The 25,884-nt window shown below is 43.6% G+C and overlaps 3 protein-coding genes across 6 annotated transcripts in view; 1 reads left to right on the top strand and 2 right to left on the bottom strand.

The window, feature by feature from the left end:
• Positions 1 to 25,407, top strand: part of abcg2b (ATP-binding cassette, sub-family G (WHITE), member 2b) — a 31,934-nt gene extending 6,527 nt beyond the window's left edge. For 2 of the 4 annotated variants that reach the window (XM_058086898.1, XM_058086906.1), the window contains 16 exons: positions 12,217 to 12,303; positions 12,799 to 12,979; positions 13,086 to 13,222; positions 13,362 to 13,421; positions 13,988 to 14,105; positions 14,175 to 14,330; positions 14,409 to 14,566; positions 16,459 to 16,772; positions 16,839 to 16,990; positions 18,496 to 18,647; positions 18,735 to 18,824; positions 18,902 to 19,026; positions 21,170 to 21,324; positions 21,385 to 21,474; positions 21,551 to 21,603; positions 21,678 to 25,407. In XM_058086898.1, coding sequence (XP_057942881.1) covers positions 13,381 to 13,421; positions 13,988 to 14,105; positions 14,175 to 14,330; positions 14,409 to 14,566; positions 16,459 to 16,772; positions 16,839 to 16,990; positions 18,496 to 18,647; positions 18,735 to 18,824; positions 18,902 to 19,026; positions 21,170 to 21,324; positions 21,385 to 21,474; positions 21,551 to 21,603; positions 21,678 to 21,825 — 1,752 coding nt within the window. In that variant the 5' untranslated portion in view covers positions 12,217 to 12,303; positions 12,799 to 12,979; positions 13,086 to 13,222; positions 13,362 to 13,380 and the 3' untranslated portion in view covers positions 21,826 to 25,407. Of the gene's footprint in view, positions 1 to 12,216; positions 12,304 to 12,798; positions 12,980 to 13,070; positions 13,223 to 13,361; positions 13,422 to 13,987; positions 14,106 to 14,174; positions 14,331 to 14,408; positions 14,567 to 16,458; positions 16,773 to 16,838; positions 16,991 to 18,495; positions 18,648 to 18,734; positions 18,825 to 18,901; positions 19,027 to 21,169; positions 21,325 to 21,384; positions 21,475 to 21,550; positions 21,604 to 21,677 lie in introns of those variants that run through there. The other 2 variants (XM_058086893.1, XM_058086886.1) reach the window with 2 other exon arrangements.
• Positions 6,813 to 11,299, bottom strand: hapstr1b (HUWE1 associated protein modifying stress responses b). The gene is made up of 4 exons (XM_058086951.1): positions 10,857 to 11,299; positions 8,461 to 8,541; positions 8,108 to 8,383; positions 6,813 to 7,840 (listed from the first exon to the last, which is right to left on the bottom strand). Exons 1-4 carry the CDS (start codon positions 11,050 to 11,052, stop codon positions 7,602 to 7,604), a joined length of 792 nt encoding a protein of 263 aa, XP_057942934.1. The 5' UTR covers positions 11,053 to 11,299; the 3' UTR covers positions 6,813 to 7,601.
• On the bottom strand, positions 20,068 to 25,093 carry LOC131138207 (proline-rich protein 18-like). Its single transcript, XM_058086940.1, has one exon. It carries the CDS (start codon positions 25,025 to 25,027, stop codon positions 24,104 to 24,106), a length of 924 nt encoding a protein of 307 aa, XP_057942923.1. The 5' UTR covers positions 25,028 to 25,093; the 3' UTR covers positions 20,068 to 24,103.
• Positions 25,408 to 25,884: the final 477 nt, after the last annotated feature.

The following is a 25,884-nucleotide window of genomic DNA, read 5'->3' on the forward strand; positions in this document are numbered from 1 at the left end:
CAGGACGACAAGGACATGAACTATGTGTGTGTATTTAATACAAGTGGAAACTTCAACATCTCTAAAGGGAAGTAAGAGAGGCTCACATTGAAAGTAAGGAAACTCACTCAATGTTAAGCTAACTTGCAAACTAACTCCCTGACAAGCTAGCATGCTAATCACCCAATCAACTTTGCATCATTTGCTGTATCCTTGTTTCTGCAGGGAATACATGTATGTACGCTGATGCGGCTAATTATTATGTGGTCGCGTTCTGCTCTGGCGACATCTCGTGTGCTTCGGAGCCACGCCCTGATCATGGAGAATGTACTTGTCGGGAGGTGTGTCACTCCGCCATCTGTACCGGAAACGCCGTCGGTTCTGCACATGCGTGAACATGGATGGTGCGTTGATTTAGCACGGCATTGGAAGAACAAACAGATTTTGAAGAGCTAGGTATCCACTCTTCCGACTGTGAATGATGCTGAGACTAGCCGTTAGCGACGCGTCGAGTTAGTCCGCGAGATAAAAAATAGTTTTTCATGTTAGCTGCTACAATCATAATATGTCTGTAGCTTGGTTAATATACAGTCACTTATGGAAATGGAACACTGTTGCCATATTTTTTAGGTTTATTTGTATTATTTGGAGGGCGGCACGGCGGTCTCGTGGTTAGAGCGCAGCGCAGCTAGGAGACCAGGATTCAATCCCCACCCTCGGCCATCTCTGTGTGGAGTTTGCATGTTCTCCCCGTGCATGCGTGGGTTTTCTCCGGGTACTCCGGTTTCCTCCCACATTCCAAAAACATGCTAGGTTAATCGGCCACTCCAAATTGTCCGTATGTATGAATGTGAGTGTGAATGGTTGTTTGTCTATATGTGCCCTGTGATTGGCTGGCGACCAGTCCAGGGTGTACCCCGCCTCTCGCCCGAAGACAGCTGGGATAGGCTCCAGCACCCCCCGCGACCCTCGTGAGGAAAAGCGGTAGAAAATGAATGAATGAATGAATGTATTATTTGGTATTTCTCATGACGCCCGTTGCTAGCTAGCTAGCTCATATAAACTTGTTTTCTCCTGTTAGAATGCACAGAAAAGGGAAAGTAATATGTGTTCATGTTTGGCAAAATTCCCCTCAAAAAGTCCATTAGTTCACGATTCACTTTCTAACTATCTCAACTAACTCACTCCTTTCCAAAGTAACTTGCTAACAAGCAAACTAATTCATTCACTCACTCACAGACTAACCCCCAGTTCCACTGACCAACTAACTGACCCTGTTTGTTAGTTTTTGTTTCACTCTTTAACTCAATTAGTTTGCCAATTCCAGAAAACTAACTCACTCACTGTCAAATTGACCTGCAAACAAACTAAATCATTCACTCACTCGCAGACTAACCTCCAGTTCCACTAACCAACTAACTTACCCAGTTCATTAGTTCAGAACTATTTCATTTTCCCTATGTTTTTGCTCAAATGTGATAACAAACTCACCCACTCATTTGCAAACTTACTCATTAAGTAACTTCCTCTCAAACTAACTAACTCATTCTCAAAACAACTCACTGGTAAACCCACTAGTAACTTGATTTGTTTCCTAATAGTAAATCCCGATAACTAACTCAGTCATTGTCAAACCAACCTAAACAATCTCTGCTCCTATTCCACCAACCCAGTTAATTCACCCACTCGTTTGCAAACTAACTCAGTCGCTCCCAAACTAAGACAACAGCACCAACATTAACTCAGTGACTCAATACCAGTCATCAAGCAATTGATGACTTTGCACTCTGGTGTAATCTGCTAAATGATAGTTCACTAGCCTCATGAATAACTTACATATGCACTTCTGAACTAACTCGTTCGATTTGTAAACTAACTCGCTAACAGATAACTGTTTGGTCTCTTGCCAACAACCTCAAACCTGCGAACAAACTTGCTCACCCACACACTTGCAAACTAACTCGTCAACTTGCAAACAAACTGACTGAATAATTCATTTGCAAACTCCATCCAGTCTTTTGCCAACAACCTTCACTTGCAAACAAACGTGCTCACCCACGCACTCCCAAACTCACTCACTCTCACACGTAGTCAGTAGCAAACTTACGCCCTGTAAACCGACTCCAATACTAAGTCACTTGCACTCGTAGTCAGTAGCATTCTTACTCACACATTTGTAAACCAACTCCAATAGTAAGTCACTTGCACACGTAGTCGCTAGCAAATTTACTTGCACACTTGTAAACTAACTCCCAAACCAGGTTTTCCCAGAGAAATTATATATTAATGATCATGAAAATATAGTAGGGTTTTTTTTGGTGGCCGCAGTTTGACCCAGGAATAGATTATCTGTTTCCAGGGAGAATGTTTACAATGCATTCCACTGGAGATTTTCCACTGTATTTAACTTTATTATTTGTTTATCCTATATTATCTTATAGCTTTTTCTTGTGTTTGCTAATACAGTTAGAACCTCCTTACTCCTTCCCACTCAAACACTCAAACCTCTCTTCTTCTACCCACCTCCATCCTTTCATCCATGCATGCAGCCACCCCCCCCTTCCGACCCTCCGCCCCCTCCCCAAAAGAAAATAAACCTCCTTCACCGTGACACGTCACCCTCATAGAGAATGAAACCAAAAAACACATCTGCAGCCAGCAGCACAACATCTAATCCTCAAGCCTGGAGGAGGGGGTAGGGCTAAAGGGGAGCTTGGTAGATGTGGATGTGGAGGTGTGTGTGTGTATGTGGGGGGGGGGGGTATTTTGCCATGATTCCCATCATTCCCGCTCCCAATTCTTCCTCATCCATTCATTATTTTTTTCTCCATCTATTTCCTTTCACTCATCTCCTCTAGCATGTGATGCTGCTCGTCCTAGTTGGAGGCTCTGCTGCTGTTTTGGGGGGAAAGGGGGGCGGCGATGATGGGGGGGAGACCAAACCAACCGCCCACCAACCAGGGAGCATAATCTTCCCATTCCTCCTCCTCCTCCTCCCAGTGGCTCCAAACCAAAGGCAATTTCAACATACTTGGTGGGTGAGACGTTTGAATGAGCTTCTCCTGCTCTGCTGGCGATGTGATGGCGTCCTCCTGTGGCCACCTTTAGGAACCGCAGGTCCTCGCTTCTTTTATCGATTGTTTTGTTTTTTTCAGAGTTGCATCATGACTCCCACACACACACACACACACACATGCACACGCATACACGCACCTCCATCACCATCAGCACCTCCTCTCCTCATCCATCCAGCAGCTCCTCTCCTCCATCTTGGCTAAATATTGCTAGGAAGATATATAACGTGTTGCTATGGTGATCAGCCAGTTATTTTTTTATTTTGTAGTTTATGGAAGACAGGGAGGGACACACGCAGGAAGGGTGTTGATGCAGGGAGGGGGGAGGAGGAGGTGTGTGTGTGTAGGAGGTGGGGTCAAGTTTGAAGATTCACAAGCAGACCTAAAAATAGACGTCAATCTCTTGGTGAACGCAGCAAAACTACAACAAGTGTTGACGATTGGCGTCTTCCCTGGGGATGGGGGCGTTTAACCCCCCCGCCCACGTCTCCTGGGGCTAATTCTGTGTCTGCTTGATTGGTTTCTGTTTACGTGTCATTGCTTGTGTGTGTGTGTGTGTGTGTGTGTGTGTGTGTGTGTGTGTGTGTGTGTGTGTGTGTGTGTGTGTGTGTGTGTGTGTGTGTGTGTGTGTGTGTGTGTGTGTGTGTGTGTGTGTGTGTGTGCGCGCGGCATTAGCATCGAGTGTTGTCTCCTCGGGTAATATTGCGTCATTGATCTCCAGCTGTCTGACTGCTATTGAACGCGCACGTGATGGGTCACATGACCAGACGTGTGCGTGTATGTGTGTGTGTGTGTGCTATCAGTCCAGTCCAGATGGCCTCTTGGAGGAAATCTCCGGAACATTTCCACGCCACTTGTTGCTGCTTCTCCTTCACAAGCTACGGATGCTTTGTGAGGTGTGAAGCAGCTTGTGCTCGTCTAAATCTAAGAAGCACTCTGTGGAACCTCAGTAGACCCACACCAAGTCCTGATGGTCCTAAATCCGTGTGGACTGTTAAAGACCAAAGAGAAAGTAATTATGCGTCATCTTCATGATTAACTCATACAAACTGGCAAACTTGCTCACTTATTAACTCTGTCACCCACAAACTGTTTCGCCATTTAACCAACTAACTCATTGAAGCACTTAATACAAAATCCGGACAACTCACTGTCAAACTAACTGAATCCTTCATTCATTCACCAACTAAGTCATTCATTTGTTTATACAAAATCCTGCCAACAAATGTACACTTACCTAGCTTGATCTCCATCTAACTGACTAACTAGCTCGGTGTCAAACTAACTCTATTCCACCCAATCTAATAAGTCACCCACTCATTAAATTCCATATTAAATCAATTAACCGACTCTCTAAGTGACAAACTAACTGAATCCTTCATTCATTCACCAACTAACTCATTCATTTGTTTATACAAAATCCTGCTGACAAATGTACACTTACCTGGCTTGATCTCCATCTAACTGACTAACTAGCTCGGTGTCAAACTAACTCTATTCCACCCAAACTTACTAACTAACTCACCCACTCATTCAATCCATACTAAATCAATTAACTCATTCATTTGTTTATACAAAATCCTGCCGACAAATATACACTTACCTAGCTTGATCTCAATCTAACTGACTAACTAGCTCGGTGTCAAACTAACTCTATTCCACCCAAATTTACTAATTCACCCACTCATTCAATTCCATACTAAATCAATTAACCGACTGTCTACGTGACAAACTAACTGAATCCTTCATTCATTCACCAACTAAATCATTCATTTGTTTATACAAAATCCTGCCAACAAATGTACACATACCTAGCTCGGTGTCAAACTAACTCTATTCCACCCAAACTTACTAATTCACCCACTCATTCAATTCCATACTAAATCAATTAACCGACTGTCTACGTGACAAACTAACTGAATCCTTCATTCATTCACCAACTAAATCATTCATTTGTTTATACAAAATCCTGCCAACAAATGTACACATACCTAGCTTGAGCTCCATCTAACTGACTAACTAGCTCGGTGTCAAAATAACTCTATTCCACCCAAATTTACTTACTAACTAACTCACCCCCTCATTAAATTCCATACTAAATAAATTAACCGACTGTCTAAGTGACAAACTAACTTGGTCGTTGTCCAACTAACTGGCTTATTAGTCGATGTAAAATTCTAATGATTAACTCAGTCTAGCAAAATCTCGATAGCTAACTCACTTGTAAAATAACTCACTGCTCCTTCACTCACTTGCAACCTAAGTCATTAATCCACCAACTAACTCATTACACTGTGCAAACAAATGCACTTCCTCAGTCAGTGTGTTAAGTAACTCCTTAACACACTTAACGCAACCTAACTTACTCAACAATCAACTAACTCTTTAGTTCATGCAAATCCCTGTAAACTAACTCACAAAATAACTGTCAAGCTAATTGACTAATCAACCAGCTACCTGGCTTACTAGTTGTTGGTTGATGACCATGTTGAGCTAACTGCCTAATTAAGTCACATACTGGCTCATTTGAAGGCAGGCTCACAGAGTGACTTGCTAACTAAGTCACTAAGTCACTCCCTTGCAGACTCGCTGATGGTGTTTTTGCAACCGGTTGGCTAACAACATGGGCTGTATTAGACAGACTGTTAGACGCTCTTTCACCTCCTGCAGGTGTGGATGTGGAGGTGCTCCTTCATGGGCAAGCCCCCACACCCCCACCCCCAATAGAGGTCAAGTGTGTGCTGAAGGCCTGGCAGCTTCCTTTCAGACAAGGTGGCACCTCCTTTATTGCTATCTTTAGCGTCTGGGCTTCTCCTCCGCCGGGGGAAGACAGCAATGCTTTGTCAGGAGCTATTCGTGCCGCCGAGGGTCAGCCTGGCTGTCACATCACACAGCGAGAACAAAGTCTGCTTCTGTTTGTTTCACAGGAGAAAAAAAAATCTCCTTTTGTGGCCAAGTGGAAAGCTTGACTGGGCATTTCATAATGAGATCCCATGCATGAACTCTGCCTTTACTGTTGTGTGTGTCGTGCACTTCAGCATTGTGTAGCAGTGGTGTGTGTTTTACATGCCACCTCTTGCCTCTGTCACAACAGTTTCACAGCAAAGCCTTTGTGCACATAAATATGTGCAATTGCCAAGCAGCGCATAGGAAATTCCCTCAAATTGCCGGGATGGGAATCATTTGTTGTCATTATCACCCGTAGCCTTTGACGTCTTTAACAGTCGCATATTTTATTTCACTCTTAGCTAATTTGCCGTTTGGCCTTCACCAGCAACCCCATGCTGGGAAAATAGCATCATTATGGCAATGTTCCCACTTCTAAGTGCAATACACCAAAAAAAAGAAAGGTGGAGATGGGGAGAAAGTAAAACATGCATAATAAAAATGTCAAAAATAAACACATGCAAGATACAGACATCATGGGAATATTGATGTGTAATTGCCCCTTCAGCTTTATTGCGTGAGAAAATAGAAACTTGTCGCCCTCTTGTGTCAGACAATCAGTACTGCATCTTTTCTGCAAGGCGGGTTTGTTGTTTCTGTAACTTTTGTAGTGACATAGCAAACAAGTATGTAAGACAATGTATGTTTGACGGTGTTAGCTATCTTGTTCTATCTTGGAACCCACACTACTAAAAAAGGAAAATAGTCAAGGTGAAAAGTGGTAAAAATGCATGACCAGGCATTCTCAGTGACTAATCTGGAAATAAACCCAAGTGTTGGGTTATTTTCCATTTTTTGTGGTGGTAAAAAAGTAAAACTGAGGTTTGTGAAATAGTTGTAGTTCCTTTATTGTCATAATGGTTATTGTACATGATTCATTTGCACGTGTTTATTTTTGCTTGTTTTTTTTTATTTTTTACAATATTTACCACATAATAACAGCACCTACGTCTTTATTTACACACATTACATAAAGATTGTATCACAAAGCAGTGTGATTTTTCCAAAACAAAAAAAGCATTGCAAGCCTTGTTGGAAATGATTGAAAGTCTTCCTGTGTGGGCCTCAATGTAAACATGGAACTGATCAGTCTGAGTGTAAACATAAAGAGTGCAGATTCTGTTAGGAAGGTTGATGACGGTTCTGAGCGACGGCTTTGTGACCCGAAAGCAGGAGTCAACTTGCATCCAAAACACAGCGAGTGTAGTGGCCGTCTAAAAGGCAGGGGACGAGGAGGACGCGGCCCGTTGGGATGCAAGCACTCTGATGGCTAACATTTGGAACGGCAATATGGCCTTCCACACGAGACTCAGATCAGCTCCGGCTCTCACGGAGGAAGGCGGATGTACAAATGAAATGTGCGCTTTAGAAATGGTGGCGCTTGCTCTAAGCAAACAGGAAGTAAATAAGAGAACAAGTCACGTGAGTGAGTAACAAAATAGAGCAGGAGAGGAAAAAAGTGTGTTGTAATATTTGACTTTTTATTACACGTAGCAATGCAGCTAGGATGACGCTTTGGCGGCGAGCCGAGGTTCAGTTCTCATCGGCTGTCCAACAAGTGGGCCTCGTGGGAGGCAAGGGTGGGGGGAGTGGGGGGGTGGCTCAGAGCATCCGGTTCCGTTTATGAGTGGGCGAGTCTGTGATGACGTCACTGCAGGGGGTGGGGCCTCGCTTGCGGTTGGCAGTGGAATCCAAGTGGAGCGCCATCTCCTCAGCGATAAACGTGTTGAGGTCGACATCGTGCAGGCCATTCCTGCGCCGGCCCAGGGACTGCGCGGGGTGGGTGGGTGAGCCGGGCGGTCCGGAGCGGACGGAAATGCTGGCCATGGCACCGCTGAGGCCTGAGGGGGGACGACATGGGAGGTCGTGTTTATTTATTCTCATAAAATTGTGCCGTTTTTGTCATTATAGTACAACTTTTTTCTCTTATTTCATATTTTGACTGTACCCTTATGATTCAACTTTTTGTTTCCGATGTAAAACATGTTTTCATTTAGGCAGGAATGCAGTATTTGGAACAGGATTACAATCTATCTGCGGTGTTGGGAGCTTGGTGGGGTGCTACATAGACCAAGGCATGTGTTGGTTGAGGTGCGTTTGGTACTGACCGTGCAGGGCTATGGCCTCCCTGAAGGGCTGCAGGTCCGTCTCCACAGAGCTGCCGGTCTCCGGCGGAGGCGGCCGGCTGGCGGTCACCATGGCACCTCGGGTCGGGGCCCGAGGTGTCCGTGGAGGGGGGATCTTCCCGCACAGGAAGCTGATAAGGTCCTCCCGTCGGATGGTTCGCCGGCGCTTCTTCACCCAGGCGATCACCTCCTTGTTCCTGCGCTGGTAGCCTATCTGGATGCCCAGGTCGTAGCTGCGCTGGCGGGCCTCCATGCTCTCTGCACAATGACAAACGCGGCTCTTTTAGTGGACGGGGACCCCAGGAAGACTTGTAGGGGGCATGGTATGAGCTTACCTTTGTACATGTTAGTGACGGCGGTGGCTGCGTTCTGGAAGGGCACCCAGAGAGAAAGGCCTTGTTGTTGACATTCTCTGTCTGTGGATCACATTGACACTGTGTTGTTAGTGCCACATATCCACACAACCACCAGCGTTTGAATGCTCAAAACTGCAACTGATACGTAGTGTGTCACATGCTGTACCACGTGGCATCCACTAGACGGCAGTGTTGATATGCCGGTGCCACGAACCCCAGCAAATAGTGTCTGCTAGCAGGGGCCATATAATACTAGGCACCTTGGTGAAGGTCCTCTTGGAACTGCAATGTTTATTATTATGATTTATTTGTTATTATTTACATTCTCAACAAATGAAGACGGCCATTTTAGTTTCCAGCAGCAAAAACCAGGGGTTGTATTGCAACAACCCAGTCCTGTGCGCTCTATGCTAGGTTCTGCATGCTAATGTTAGCATCCTAACATTAACTTAAGACACCCAGCTCTACCCTGCTAATGTTGCATACTTGCATAACTATAATAGCATTACACAATAGCATACTAACATTAGCACAATAGCATTTTTAACATTTTCATAAGTACTAACAAACACCGACACTTGGCTCTATCATGCTAGAAGTTGCATGCCAACATTAGCATTTTTCATAAGTACAAGGTTATAGACACTGTTATCATGAGATATATATAGCATGTATATGTAATTATATAATGTCTCCATTTACACCTCATTTTCAGTTTCTTAGGAATTCAGACCCAATGTCTTCTGGCATCTAGTTCATATTGCATTTGATTCCTGACACACCAAGAAACCGCTTTCCCCAGTCACAGTGCGACCCAGTTTTTAATTGGGTTCTCAATGACCATCAGTGATGCCATCATGGTGCATCTATTGCTGATTTTAAGCCAAAACCTCTTAAAGGGGATCTATTATGCTCATTTTTGGCCCTTTGTATTGAGTTGTGGACTCCCAGCTACACACAATAACCTGCACAGAAAGCTTTCTAGATCTTCCAGAATTGGCACCTGTTCCAATTGTATTTCCAAAATGCTGTTTTAATTTATTCCGCCCACCAGGCATGCCCACTCCGGTTGTACAGCTAACAACCTGTACCCGGGCACGCCCACATAAATACATCTGTCTTACTTCTTTCAGGTCTCCCATCCAAATGCACAAAGCACAAACCTCATTATTTGAGACTTTGGCATCGTTTAAGACGCGAATATAATTATAGGTCGGAAAAGTGGAAAAGGCATAAGAGGTCCTCTTAGATAAGCTGAATTTCCCATGGCCTTAAAGAGTGCCATCTTTGTAGTCCAAGCATGCCTGGCTTGAGACAACACACCTCGCTAACCCACTAAGGTCGCTTGGCAGACCTACTGTTGAGCCGCAGTGTGACAGACAGACAAACAAACATCTGATGTACAAGAGTGGCGAGGTCGAAGCTTTCAATCCTTGGATAAATCCTGATTTTAATCTGCTCCAAGGAGATGACCAGCTTGTGTTGACTTGAAGCACAACACAGCTGCCAGGCTGCTTAGCGGCAGATGTTTCTTGACTGGAGGTGGATCATGTTTGTCCAGACTAGGGTGCAGCATCTTGGGCAGCCATTTTCAGCAGTAGATACATTACAGTGAAAGACTACAACAGCAGCATGGAGGGGGGTTTGGGGAAGGGGGGGCAACTATTTCAAAACAACATACCACAGTGGTGATGTAAGGTGCTGGTATAATAGTGTGCATTCTGTCTGCCTCATGTTGACGTTTGACAACCCAAACGAGCGAAACTCTGCAGCAAATTCAGCAACAATCAGCTGAAAATGGACTTCGGGTATACATTTGAGTCCTGGGTCCTTCCGAGACAGCCCATTGCGGGTGCGATCTGTCTGCGTCACCAGATTCGAATAATTCAAGTCACTAACTAGATGAGTTGTTAATTTGACCGCTGAGTAGCTTTAGCTTAGCATCACTGCGAGGCCCGCTGCTTAGCGGCGATGAAGCGTTTGGGAGCTTAGTAAAATAGATTATTACTATATTATTTGTGTGAGGTTAACATTAGTGTTGCACTTTCACAACGCCGAGCTGTGACCGGTTTGAAGCTACAGCTAGCATTAGCATCGAGCTAACTTGATGGGACACCACAACACGATCCCACAGAGGCAAGCATAACAAATCCGATGGTTTAACCACATGAGGCGTTCAGACAAAGGGCACAGACCGCTTTACTGCGATGCAGTGTGAAGCATGCGGAAAGATAAAGTTGGCTAACGCAGTTAGCTCGCGTTAGCCGGTGCCCTTTGTGTCTGCTCATCCAGTTAGCCGCAGGGATTAGCTTTAGCCTTAAGCTAACTCCCTTTAGCTGTCAAGTCTGTCACCAACGACACTTCCCGGTCCTCACCTTTGTAGAGCTGGGCCACCGCGGTGGCCGAGTTCTGGAAGAGGTGCCACAGCTTCTGTTGGTTCTGTTCAGTCTCCTCGTCGCTCGGCTCGTTCTGATCTGCCACGGCCAGGCACTGGCGTTCCCACTTGGAGAACCAGTGCTCCGGGCCGTGCCCCTGGATCTCGGCTTCCCCCTCCTCCTTCCTTTCCTCCATAGCTAATAAGGCGTTAGCCGGTAGCCTGGAAGCTAGCCTCCGTTTGAAATATACGGTCCCTTGATCTTTGGGTACTCAAAAGATCTTTGTTCGATGCGCTGAAGGAGAACAATGCTCCACAATGTTCTAGAACGAAGAAAAAGCAACACAGTCGTCGCTAGAGTCGCATTGTGTGTGGTGGCCAATCCGCCCTGCGTACACATACACCATCGAGCTCAGCCACTCGACGGGATGACAACACAAGAATTTCTTTGCCTAGCCCCGCCCACCTCGGGATTGTTCTGAAAGGCGATTGGCTAGAGCGACATCTCAGCATGGCTCTCTGGGCCGACCGCGAAATCTAACTGGACGGCGACGAGAAAGGAGAAGAACATTAGCAAAACAACATTGATCCCGCCCCCCAAAGACTCTCCTGTTTGGCCTGCCTTACAGTATTGTGTGCGGCAGGGGGGCAGACTGGCAGTAGAAGCGGTGCTTTCGTGGCTGTAATGTGATCTCGCAAAAGCACACCGCTCTGTTGTGCTGGTAGAAATGTTCGGTTGTTTCGGAAAGTTAGTCGTACACATTCATTTAGCTATTTCGGCAAGTATAACGACGATAAGAGGCCCTTTATAAAAAAGCTTTAATGGCAGTGACGCAACAAGTTACGTGTTGTCTCTGGATTCCATGAAGCCGACAGACACATTCCGGCCTATAGCTTGGTTTTAGGACTTAACTTTTAGTTAAATACAAATCCACACAAATATAAAGATGACAAATTAAACACATAATCGAAGATAAACACTAATATGAACATTGTATTTTTAAATATATTAAAAAAAAATAGTCGCAAAAACAGGATATGACGCCAGTTATACTTCCGCATTCGGATTTCAGGGTAAACAAAGTGTTGGCGCAGTATTTGATGGCGATATCTGCCTCAGGGATATTTATTTTGCGGTTTGCTTCCACATTTCGTCACTATTATCACAATTTATCACAATATTAAATATCACACACAAGTTTGTCATATTTTGGTGCACAAGACTGGATGTGATGCACTGACGAGTCACTCTTGACACTTCATGAATTATGCCTGCATACTTTTTGCAATGCAAAGTGAACCATTTTGATTACAAACATAAAAGTGCTCACTTTTGATTGTGCGTTGTGATCTTTGCAAAGTGTATAGGGTCATGTTGGCGCAGGGGTGTCCAAACTTTTTCTACTGAGGGCCGTACCCTGAAAAATGGAATGATGTGATGTGGAAAGGTGAGTTATTAGTATCAAATTTTTCACATTTCCCAAATATTCCAACTTTGTTCTTGTCAATTTTCTTTGACTTTATTCCAACGATATTTTGACCTTATTCTGGTCACATTATAACCTTTTCCACCACGTAGATTTCCAGTAATTACAACTTTACATGTTTTTCAACTGCGCTACAAAAATGAAAATTTTCCTTTTAATGTTACAAGTTTTTTTCCCACAAAGTTGCAACCATTTTTCTGGAAAAAAAAGACTTGTACATTTTCTTTCTAGTTGTGACTTTATTCTACCTTTCAATTTGTTCAAAAATGACAACTTTATAAGTTGTTTCTTACAGCTTTAAAAAATATTATTTTATTTAATATTTCAACTAATATGACAACTTTTTCTTGTTAGTCTTCATATTTTGACTTTATTCTTGTAAAATTACTGCTTGTTTTTCCATTTATGCTGTTATCATAATTTACTTGTTATGTTCTATTTTTGGAATGGGCCAAGAGCCAATAAAAATAGCTGAGGGCCGCACTTTGAACAACCCTCTGTTGGAGTATCAAGCGGTTATCAGAGCATCTTGGCTGCAGTTGCTGAGATGATGAGTTCACGGCACGGTCAGCGTCTTTATCTGAATAAGGGAGTCCAAAGATGAGAAGATTTTATGGCAGAGCCGAGTTAATTGCAGGTTGGAACCTCCTTCACCGTACACGTGCCTTCCTTCTCGGCTGATTCTTCTTCACCCGGCTTGTGTTTGTTTGGCATTGTACCGTTTGAACATGTGCGCGGGGAAGGAGGACGTTTGTACGCTGGAGGACTATTCCCGAGAACGAGGGCCGACGGTGACCTTCAGCAACTTGCACTACTGTGTCCAAGAGAGCAGGTTCTGCCGGAGGAAAGGTCCGGTCAAGTTCATCCTCAAAGATGTCAGGTAGGACACCTCCTGTCATCCTGCCCCCCCCCTTCAGAAATATTAAAATAACACGCAACTAGATCACGTTTAATAATACAAATGAGTTACTGTTTGACAAGAACACTACATTTATTTACTTTCTTCTGTGTTGTTGCAGTGGCATCATTAGACCCGGGATGAACGCCATCATGGGCGCCACAGGAAGTGGAAAAACATCGTAAGTAAACCTTCGTACGTGCTAACTGAAGAACATGAAAGCAGTGCTATTCTAAGTGCGGTCCGGGACCTGTTTCCGGCTGCACAGCTGGGATGAATAAAGTCAAAATAACAAATAGAAAAATAAACTGTTTGCAAGCATGAAGTTGAATTAAAGATAAACAAAAAGGTAAAGTTGCTATTTTGGAAAATGTGGTCAGATCAAAGTAATATTATTATTATTTATTTTAGTCAAAAAGTGAGAAGAAAAAATAATTGAAAAAGGAAAAAAAACAAGTTTTATAAGAATGAAGTTGAAATATTAGGACAATGACATTAAGATATGAAGATAAAAAAAAACAATCCTGTGAAAAAAGTTAATAATTTTACATGAATAAAGTTATAATATGATGGGGAAAAGGTATTTTAGAAGCATGATGCTACAAAACAAAGAATCAAGTTGCTATTTTGGACAATTAGCTCAGGTAAAAATGATGTTTTTACTAATATTGTTATTATAAAATAACAAATAATAAAAGAAAAAACAGAAAAAAGAATAAAACAGTCATTTTACATTTTCCTCACCAGGCTTCTGGATGTCATTGCGGGTAGAAAAGATCCCGCCGGACTTCGGCAAGGAAGTGTCCGTGTGGATGGCACGCTGGTGACCTCTGACCTCAGGTTGAGTTCTGCTTATGTAGTCCAGGTATGCAAGTACGCCCGCACAAGATGGCGGACATGAACACTCTGACTTTTGGGAGCTTTTTGTTCCAAGGATGACATCCTGATGGGAACACTTACTGTCAGGGAGAACCTCCTCTTCAGCGCCAACCTGCGCCTGGACCCTCAATGCCACTCGGCGTCAGAGAAGCGTAGCAGGGTGGTGGCCATCATAGATGACCTGGGCCTGACTGACTGTGCAGACACCAAGGTGCACGTGCTGTCACGTCTTTGCTGTGCAGGACCAGTCACAAGTCAGTCAGAGTGATTGTTTTGTCGCTGTGCACAGATAGGGACAGAGTTTCTGCGCGGGGTGTCGGGCGGCGAGAGGAAGCGCTGCAGCATCGGGATGGAACTCATCACCTCTCCCTCTCTGCTCTTCCTGGACGAACCCACCACCGGGCTGGACTCCCACACGGCCAACTGCATCATCGGCCTGCTGCACAAGTACCACTCCCTTAAATCATTCTTCTTATCATTAAGCCCATCAAATGGGCTTGCACGAGGACCCCCGTTTTCCAATGCATTTTTATTGATGTTTATTCATTTATTTTGAGTTACTTTTATTTGTGCTATTTTTTTACCAACTAAGAAAATGTATTCCTTCCTTCCTTCCTTCCTTCCTTCCTTCCTTCCTTCCATCCATCCTTCAATCCGTCCGTCCTTCCATCCATACATCATTCATCCATCCATCCATCCATGTTTCCATCCTTCCTTCCATCCATCCTTCAATCCGTCCTTCCATCCATACATCATCCATCCATCCATCCATGTTTCCATCCTTCCTTCCATCCATCCATCCATCATCCATCCATCCTTCAATCCGTCCTTCCATCCATACATCATCCATACATCATCCATGTTTCCATCCTTCATCCATCCATCCATCCTTCCTTCAATCCGTCCTTCCATCCATACATCATCCATCCATCCATCCATGTTTCCATCCCTTCATCATCCATCCATCCATCCTTCAATCCGTCCTTCCATCCATCCATGTTTCCATCCCTTCATCATCCATCCATCCATCCTTCAATCCGTCCTTCCATCCATACATCATTCATCCATCCATCCATCCATGTTTCCATCCTTCCTTCCATCCATCCATTCATCATCCATCCATCCTTCAATCCGTCCTTCCATCCATACATCATCCATACATCATCCATGTTTCCATCCTTCATCCATCCATCCATCCATCCATCCTTCAATCCGTCCTTCCATCCATACATCATCCATCATCCATCCATCCATCCATCCATCCATGTTTCCATCCCTTCATCATCCATCCATCCATCCTTCAATCCGTCCTTCCATCCATCCATGTTTCCATCCCTTCATCATCCATCCATCCATCCTTCAATCCGTCCTTCCATCCATACATCATCCTTCCATCCATCCATGTTTCCATCCATCCAGCCATCCATCCATCCATCCATCCATCCAGGTTTACATCCTTCATCCATCCATCCTTCAATCCATCCTTCCATCCATACATCATCCATCCATCCATCCATCCATCCTTCAATCCGTCCTTCCATCCATACATCATCCATCCATCCATCCATTTATCCATCCATGTTTCCATCCATCCTTCCATCCATCCATCCATCCGCTTATCTGGGTCAAGGTGGTTGGTCAGCAGTCTCAGTAGGGAAGCCCAGACTTCCTGGTCCACCTCCTCCAGTTCCATCAAGAAAACACTAAGGCGTTCCCAGGCCAGCTGTGAGACATAATCCCTCCAGCATGTCCTAGGTCTGCCCCGGGGTGGGGCCTTCTCCTGGCCAGGTGTGCCCGGAACACCATAACTCATAACAAACTACAACTCTGACGTCACTTCCTGCTCGCCCACCACTAAGGTCCGAGAGGGAACACATTTACTGTGACAAACATGAGCAGGAGTTTAATTTAAATGGTGTATTACCTTTTTTTATGTCTACTAATACCAGTGTGAAGCCATTTGAAGGCGTCATTACAATACATTGATGAGACAATAGCCACTGTAGGAAGTACGCTGTCCTAAAAAAAACAAGGTACTGCTAACATGAGAGTCTATGTTATCTCATGTATGTCTTGTTTCTTCTGATTGTGTCTACTATATTGGGGAATAGGAGTGTAAATGTAGGGGTACAGGGTACATGCTAGAGGGCTCTAATAATGTTAAAAGTGGCATTTAGAAGGTAAACAGATTTTCTCTGCTCTAACTACAAAAAGATTCCATTTATTAATATTTAATCCTACTTCTTGTACGCTTACCGCTGAGCAGGAAGGGAAAACTCAGCTAAACGAGGTTCCAGCATATGGAAAACGTGGGTGACTGATGTGTGTGCTGTTTCTAGACTATCCAGGCGAGGCAAGACCGTCATCTTCTCCATCCACCAGCCGCGCTTCTCCATCTTCCGCTGCTTCGACCACCTGACTCTCATGCATAAAGGGGAGGTGGTGTACGCGGGGGCGGCCGACCGAGCGCTCCAATACTTTACAAACCTTGGTGCGGCGCGTGCCCACCTTGTCATGATGTTTGTTTGTTTCTCAGCATCAACATCATGTTTTGTTTCAGGCTTCCAGATGGAGTCCTTGGACAACCCTGCTGATTTCTTCATGGACGTCACCAATGGCGAGGCTCAATCCGCTTTGGAAGAAATCAACACAGGTACTGTGCTCCGGACACCACATAGCTAATGCTAACGCCTTCATCACGGCCGCTCGCTCTCTGCAGCTGAGTGTAAGAACATCTTGGCGGTGCGGTACTATCAGTCCCAGCTGTGTCGGGATATGCTGCACCAGCTGGACCGTATCCACCGCAGCCTTGCTGATGGCATCACTGCTCTGCAAAAGACTGATCGTTATGCAACTTCGTTCCTCTACCAGGTGAGAAAACACTGCTGCTGCACTCAATCAGGACTTTTTACTTTCTTTCAACATTAATACGACAATAGGTACTGCAGGTGCATATCTGTATCAGCCGATATCAGTGAAAAAGTACCGTATCGACATCGGCCAGTACTTGCTTTAAAATGCTACTGATATTACCATTGTACCCATTTATATTTCAGCTCTATGCTACTGATATTACTAATGTATCCTTGAATACTTCACCTCTATGCTACTGATATTACCATATGTATCCTTGAGTATTTCAGCTTCATGCTACTAATATTACAATACTTATCCTTGAATATCACAGCTCTATGCTACTTATATTACTAATGTATCCTTGAATACTTCAGCTCCATGCTACTGATATTACCATATTTATCCTTGAATATTTCCACTTCATTCTACTTAGATTGCCATACTTATCCTTGAATATCACAGTTCTATGCTACTGATATTACCATATGTATCCTTGAATATTTCAGCTTCATGCTACTGATATTACAATACTTATCCTTGGATATCACAGCTCTTTGCTACTTATATTACTAATGTAGCCTTCAATATTTCAGCTCTATGCTACTGATATTACCATATCTATCCTTGAATATTTCAGCTCCATGCTACTGATATTACCATATTTATCCTTGAATATTTCCACTTCATGCTACTTAGATTGCCATACTTATCCTTGAATATCACAGTTCTATGCTACTGATATTACCATATCTATCCTTGAATATTTCAGCTTCATGCTACTTATATTACCATATCTATCCTTGAATATTTCAGCTTCATGCTACTTAGATTACCATATCTATCCTTGAATATTTCAGCTTTATGCTACTTATATTACCATATCTATCCTTGAATACTACAGCTCTATGCTACTGATATTACTATATGTATCCTTGAATATTTCAGCTTCATTCTACTTATATTACCATACTTATCCTTGAATATCCCAGCTCTATGCTACTGATATTACAACATGTATTCCTGTTTTCGTCGTTTGTCAGAATATTACAACTCTTAGCATATTTTTTCTTTAATATTGCAACTAAAATGAGATGATTTTTCTCCATGTTATTAGGATTGATACAATCTGACATTTTTGTCTTAATATATTCTTGTTGTTTTTAAAATTTTCCAATTACTTTCTTTATGTAAATTTTCTTCTCAGAATTATGTTTTTATTCCCTAATATTTTGACTTTATTCTTATAACATTATTTTCAGAACTTCAACCTTTTCTGAAAATTACAGGTTTATTCCCCTTTTTTCCAGAATTTTACAACTTAAAACCTAGCCTAAAATGACATAATTTGTCCTAATACTACTGTCCTAATACGCTGGGCTGGAATGATGAGTATTGTGACCTAGAAGTTGTGAGGTCTTTTATGAAAGGACTTGGCCGCCCTCCCAGCAAACCATGTTGATGAGGGCCATCACGGCTATGAATAAATAGAGTGATGTATCGTGTGTGTGTGCGTGCGGCAGATGCGCGTGGTCTGCGGCAGGACGATCCTGAACACGCTGAGGAATCCGCAGACGTCCTATGCCCAGCTGGCTCTCAACATCTTCTTTGCCGTTTTGGTGGGACTCATTTATTACCAAATGCCGCTCAGCCTGCCCGAAGCCTTGCAGAACAGGTGCAACACACATGACAAGCACTTACACACTGCACAAATTCCTGGATTAATTCATTGGATTTTTTTAAAATCTTTTTTTTCTCGCAGGAGTGGCGCCTTCTTCTTCCTTATCATCAACATGGTGTTTGGGAATCTCTCCGCCGTGGAGCTCTTCATCAACGAGAGAGCCATTTTCCTGTGAGCGACCTGCAGAATGTCCGTTCCTCCGTGAGCAGCTAAACATCTTCTATGCTTCTTTGTGTCTTCTTTTCCAGCCATGAGAACTCCAGCGGCTACTACCGCACGTCTGTCTACTTCCTCTCCAAGATTGTTGCCGACCTCATCCCCAACCGCATCATTCCCATCTTTTTGTTTTCAGCCATCGCCTACTACATGATGGGTAACGTACACACACACGTACACACACGCAACACACTAGCTTTAGCATGTGGTGCACCAAAACAACCAAGAGCCAGCAGAAAGACACCAAATGTGCTATTTGGATCACATCCGGGTTAAAGCCTACACGGGCCAGTGGAACCAATTCATAATTTCATATACAGTAAACCTCGGATATATCGGAAATTCGCTCACAACGGACAGATAAAAAAGAACCGATTTTTCTGTAATGCATTTCCAATAAAAATTCATTGCATATATCGGATTTTTTATAACGGATTTCGCCTATTTCGGACAAAATCTCCAGTCCCGTTCCAATGCATTTCCATTAAATTTCCCTCCCTTCTATCGGATGGCCGCATCGTGGCGCTCCGATTCACCGAATCGTGACAGGCCGCTATACAACGTCATTTGCAGCGTTGCCTGCGCGTCCAGGTACATTGGAAACATAGTCAAGGAAGTGCCTTTTTATAACGGATAAAATCCCATTTACGCATATACCGGATATAAATCCGATATATGCGTAAAACGGACATTTTCCGGTATACGCATATAACGGATTTCGCTTATATCGGACAAAACCAGTGGGAACAATTGAATCCGATATATCCGAGGTTTACTGTAGTTCATATTGCAATAAGGAAGGTTGTTTACGCTCCAATAATAATAAAGTAATATGGGATATGAAGAAAAGCAATATTGAGCATCGTGCAATGCTCGTAGTTGTTGACTTGTAGTTCTTACACTTCAAGGATTTTTGAAATGTCTTCAGAATTTATATAAACGTTGACATTTTTTAAATTTAAAATATTACATATAAAATTATATAAAATCATATACAAATTTTATTTTTTTTATTTATATTTTTTAGAATTGATATTATTTTTATCATGTATCTTTGACATGCTACTGTACACAATGACACACAAAGACTGTTTTCCTTCCTCTGCTCATTTCACTACTATCTACCGTATATTCACTGCAGCGCCAGTATCTCTGAATATCATAAAGTTTGTTTGTTCAACATTTAAAGATAATTTATTTACATCAAAGCACATTTTGATTTTGTTGAACCACATTCAACAATATGTGAGATCAAAATCAAGTGGTATCATCCGCAAACAGGATACATGTGAGTAGTTAGGATACACTAACAAAATCTTGAACATGCAGAAGAAACTATTTTGGCCCAAGGACAGAGCCCTGAGGTACTCCACACAAAATATAATGCGATTCAGAGTTGACATAATATATCTGCACAAATTCTATTTTATAGAACTAAACTTTCTAAATACCTTATATTGGTATCGCTACATAACTCATACCAATGATGTATTTCTAGTATGTTTTAGAATCCCGAACGCCTGATACCAACATTTTATGTGGCAATGATGCAACTCTCTACTAATGGATTTCACATACGCTATAAAAATGGCCACTAGTTGGCAGAAGAGCTCAGCAGAGATCACATTCAGGGAAGAATCATACGTGGAAGGAAGGAGGACTTTAGAAAGCGTGGCGGAGTAGTGTAGCGCGCAGAAGGTTATACAGTTTAGGGAAATTTGAACACATGCGCACGCGTGTGCACTTACGTTCAGTTACAAATGTGAAAATTGTAAATAGTTCATGGTGTTATATTTCTAAACAAATGGTTATTTTGATGTAAACAGACCTCTTTTGTGTTGTTTACGTTGGTATTTAGGTATTTAGATATCACAAAAAGTGTAAAAAGTGAAGCTAGTTGGGAACGGATATTTTCCTGAAACTTACCTATGTTCCACTGCTGATTGCGAAAGAACAGAAAAAGGTAGAAACAAATGTTTTTTTTCCTGATGAAAGACAGGAGTCTAATCTTTGTTTTGGTAGGTTCCATGTTCATATAGCCATAGAACACAATATTATGTTTGCCTTGAAAGATCAGTCTAAAATTGTGGCTACTGAAGAGGTTGTCTGGGGGGACAAATGGCTGGGTTTGATGAATTAAGGGATGACGGTAGGAAGGCTAATATGTCTAGAAATGACCCCTCGGGTCTCCCTTGAGCTTGTTTCTCACCCTGGTCTTCTCAAAGCTGCTGCAGGTTTAAAAAGCTTTGAGCTGGAATGTATGAGCAAGTCCACGAGAAAGTGTGTTGTTCACTGTGCAGGACTGAAGCCAGCCTTGGCTGCCTTCCTGTGCTTCGCTCTGACCATGTCTCTGGTCAGCCTGGCGGGGGTCAGCTTGGCCTTCCTGGTGTCCGCTAGCGTGTCTTCCTTCGCCATGGCCAACATCCTCATTGCTCTGCCCTTCGTTTTTATGATGGTGAGTCACAAAAACGCGGGAATGGCGTCCTGTCGTTTATACTGCGTGTGTGTGTTTCAGGTGTTCGGCGGCTACCTGGTCAACCTCAACGCCATGTTGAGCTGGCTCTCCTGGCTCAAGTGGATCAGCATCTTCAGATATGGACTGAACGTATGTAAGACACCAGAACAAGGTGGAGCCGAACGCAACTTGTTTAACCTACATCTCTTTTTCCTCTCGGCGTCAGGCTGCGTTCATCAACGAGATGACGGGACAGGTCTTCTACTCCAACACCAGCATGTGAGAACCGCAGCCATGACTCATCAACAACACCCAACTTAAACTCACACAAATTCTCTCTTTGGCTCCTGCAGCATCCCGGGCGAGCTCTTCCTCCGCAGCCAGGACATCGACTACTCCACCTGGGGTTTCTGGCAGAACCAGGTGGCCCTGCTGGGGATCATCCTGGTCTGCATGTCCCTGGCCTACGTTCAGCTGCGGAGGATCAACCGATGGAAGTGAAGCACGCTCATCCCGTCACCTGTTTACACTATTTTTTAGCATTTATTTGACGGCACTCAACAGCGTGCGAGAACCCCACAGACCTCCACCAAGGCCACACTGGAGCGTAATCCCTCCTTTATAGCGGAAAATTGTCTCCGGACCGTGATAAGTCAATATCCGTCAAGTAGGATTTCTTCATTTATACTTGGAATATTTTTGTAGTTAGAGCATAGAAAACATGTTTACCACCTTCTAAATGTGGTTTCTAACACTATTAGAGCCCTCTAGACATGAAATAACATCCCTATAGTCAACTTTATGCTCAGATTACCCAATTTTGTAGATGACATAAGAGAAAATACAACATATTAGGTATACAAAACCTGTTTACCACCTTCTAAATGTGGTTTCTAACACCATTAGAGCCCTCTAGACATGAAATAACATCCCTATAGTCAACTTTACTCTTAGATTACCCAATATTGTAGATAACATAAGAGAAAATACAACATATTAAGTATACAAAACCTGTTTACCACCTTCTACTTAGAGTCCCTGTCGTCCTCCTATTACTTAATGTAGTAGAAACATACAACAAAATAAGACATATTAAGCATACAAAACCTGTTCACCACCTTCTAATACTTGCATGTTAGATTAATTGGAGACTAAATTATCCATAGGTATGAATGTAAATGTAAGCTGTTTTCCACCTGAACACATGTGTTGAAACGTTCTGCTGCAAGGCGGATAATCTGCCACTAAGCACACCTGCTCCGTGCATGTGGGAAGTGTGCAGCAACATGAAAGCCGTGTAAGACCTAACAAAGCTTCTTAAGATGAGGGAATGTGGGCAAAGTGTGCTGCTACTCCTCAAGTGTAGTACTTGATAGATTGTTCAACACCTATTGATACCGTGCAGTAGGCTCCAGCATACCCTCGCGGATGGATGGATGGATGATACCATGCAGATGCAAAAATAATATTGAATACAAATAACATTGCAGTCTGAGCGGCTTTTTGCTGTGCTGGTGATATGGTGTGATATGGTGTTCCACTGACATGCAGTACTGCTACTTTAATAAAGCTGCCCAAATAAAATAAAAGAAAACACAATATATACGATACAGTATACAGTTGGCCCTCATTTACAGCGGAAAAACTGGTTATGTCTTTCTAAATACAGTTTTAACATTATTAGAGCCCTGGAAATGTGAAATAACACCCCTATATTCATCTGTACTCTCTGATTCTTCTTTGTTTACAACACGTAAACAAACATCTTATGCTGCAGGGACTCCGCAAACATCCGCAAGCTAGTGAATTAGGGAGCCAGCAAGCTAGCCTCAAATTTATTTCTTCTAAACGTAAGAACCCAAAAAATTACCACTTCCACATGGGATAGGAGGAGGAGTTTTTTTCACTATCATGTGGAACACGCTGTGAAGTGTTAAGTAGTGATCTGGGGATCGATACTGAAATATTGATACTTCTGATACCAGCTCCTCATGCTCTGAAATTGTCCGTAGAAACATTGACCAACAAAGCCATGTGTAAATTGTGAATAATTAGTCAATTATTTTCATGTTTTAATTAGGTGAATTTAAGTATCGGTATCATCGATACCAGCCTGAATTGTACTCGGAAGCTGAATCAATGGTATCCCACACTATGTTTTGATAAATAATAGACCAACCATAGTCTACCACAGTCATTATTTATAAAACCGCCATCTTGTGAGGTAGCGATATCTACAATGAGGTGAACATGATGATGTTGTTGGAAAAATAAATCAATATATCAATGCCATTTACAATGGTTTTAGTGTAAAACTATAAAAAAGGTGCTTTGGGTTAATATTTTGGAGTCATCTGCTGATGACATCAAACCATTTTATTTGGCTAACTAATAGGCTAGCTAATAAGATGCTAACCAGCAATTTTAAAAACCAAACATACAAACAGAGTTGGACTCTTGTATTACCAACACGATAAGACGTGCATCATAGTATACGTTAACCGAGGCATACATTTTTGATGCTAACCGAGGTTCCAGTCTGCTTGACTTTGACTTTATATTTCATATCCTGAAAGCACATCATCTTTTGTTTAAGGGAATATCAAAAGATCTGTGAGGACAAGCAGTCTGTGCACATTGTGTGTTGTTTTAAGATGTCACACTGCCATCTACTGGCCTGGCAAGCGTACTACACTGTTTTTATGTAAAATGTGAAAAAATGCAAAGAAAAAAATATTTTTGTTGTGTAAAAGTAGTCAACAATATCTCCATTTCACCTTTAGAAGCTTTTCGTGCTGCTAGCGCTCTTTTTGAGCGCAAACGACACAGGCGTGTTTTCTAGTCCCCGCAGCCACTCCGTGCACTTAAGCACCACGCGCTCGTCCACGCCATCTTGCTCGTCTTCGTACTCCACATCGTCGTACTTGTGCCGTTCGTTGAGCAGCGACACCTTCACCATGGCACTCACGTCAGTCCGGGCAGCCACTCGGCCTGCGGGGGCGCTGTGGCGCAGAGTGGAGGCCGGGTGCCTCCTGGAGAGCGGGTCCCTCCTGCGTCTGGAGTCTGGGACGTTGATGGAAACGGTTGTGTTGTTGGCGACGTTCCTGGTGGCCGAACGTCTCTCGCTGTTTCTCCGCTGAAGCAGCAGCACGGCCTCGGGCGTGAGTGTTAGCGTGAAGCGGGTCTCTTCTGGGTGACTTTTAGTTCTGGTTCTCAGCTCAGGTTCACTCTTTGTTGAGTTGGTGTGTTTCCGCTGCTGGGCCTTCATCAGGGACGCCCCCGTGCTGGAGGCGGGGCTGATCTCTGGGAATCCCTTCTTTTTTGGGTGCAGCTCCGGCCCTGGAAGTACTCTTGTGGTGGGCAGGTGACTCCTGGGTGGGCTCTTCTTGCTCAGCTGCTTGAGGTTCAAAGCCAGGCGTTCTTTCACTGAGCTGCCTTTGTCTTCTTTCGCCATCTTTGTCTTGTCAGTTCCGTCCACAGCTTTATCCTTCCCGGTCAATCCCGACACGGAGCGAGGCAGCGACACAGGTGGTATGAAGGGCATTTTAGAAACGCACAGGACGAGGTAGGCCAGGAGCTCGGTCTTCCGCTGGAACTTCAAGAAGGAAAAGGGCACCAGTGAGGGAAAGCATCTAGTGAAGAAGGTGAGGTACCTCGGAGCATGTTGGGCCATGCAGGGCTCGCTCGGTGCCGGGAGCCTCATATACTGGACAGGCTGACACCCAGAGGTGGCCTTATACCTGGTCAGGAGGGGAGGGGAGGGGACGAGGCACCAGGCGGCCTCACATGCTAATGACTGTGAGGCTCAGCCGTCTAAAATAGACATGAACGTCTAATCCTCTGGTGTCACCTTTACCGACACACACCACCAGCTGGGTCCAAAGGGTGGCAACTTGATTTTTCTATTCTCAAAATAAAATAGAATTCATTATGAAGCAAAATTATGAAAATGTTGACATCACAAATGATGTGGAAGAATGATTTGGATGTGATGATTGTGACTGGGGTTCACATTACATGCTTTTTTATCTTTTTAGTCCTATTTTATGCTCTTAGTCTTTAGCTTTTAACTCCAGTGTTTCCTCGGGGGGGTGGTCCTCCACACTGGGGGCTGTGTCGGGTCTGCTGGGGGGGTGCTGTCCTTAGGTCCCTTCAAACCGGCCGGCTGGGGGTTCCTCCCTTTGATGTGGGGGTCCGCCCATCTGTCGGAGTCGGGGGGCCTGGATGCTGGTCCCCTGATGGCACGGCCTGCGGCTCCTCCCAGTGTGGACAACCCCAAAGGGGGCGTTTCCTTGATCCTCAGTGCCATGCCATGTCTCCCTACTGTGTGTGTGTGTGTGTGTGTGTGTAGTATGGAGGGTGGGAGGGAGGGGCTTTCTTTGTAATTGTTTTTTATTCTGTAAAGCACTTTGTGTTGCATGTCCTTGCAGGAAAAGTGCTCGACAAATAAAGTTGAGTCAATTTTATTTATCCCAGCTGACTTCAAGTTGAGAGGCGGGGTACACCCTAATATCATTGTATAGGGTCTACGACTAAGCTAATTGTACTAGTATGTACTTT

Source organism: Doryrhamphus excisus, chromosome 1 (assembly GCF_030265055.1).
Source record: "Doryrhamphus excisus isolate RoL2022-K1 chromosome 1, RoL_Dexc_1.0, whole genome shotgun sequence".
NCBI lineage: Eukaryota > Metazoa > Chordata > Actinopteri > Syngnathiformes > Syngnathidae > Doryrhamphus > Doryrhamphus excisus.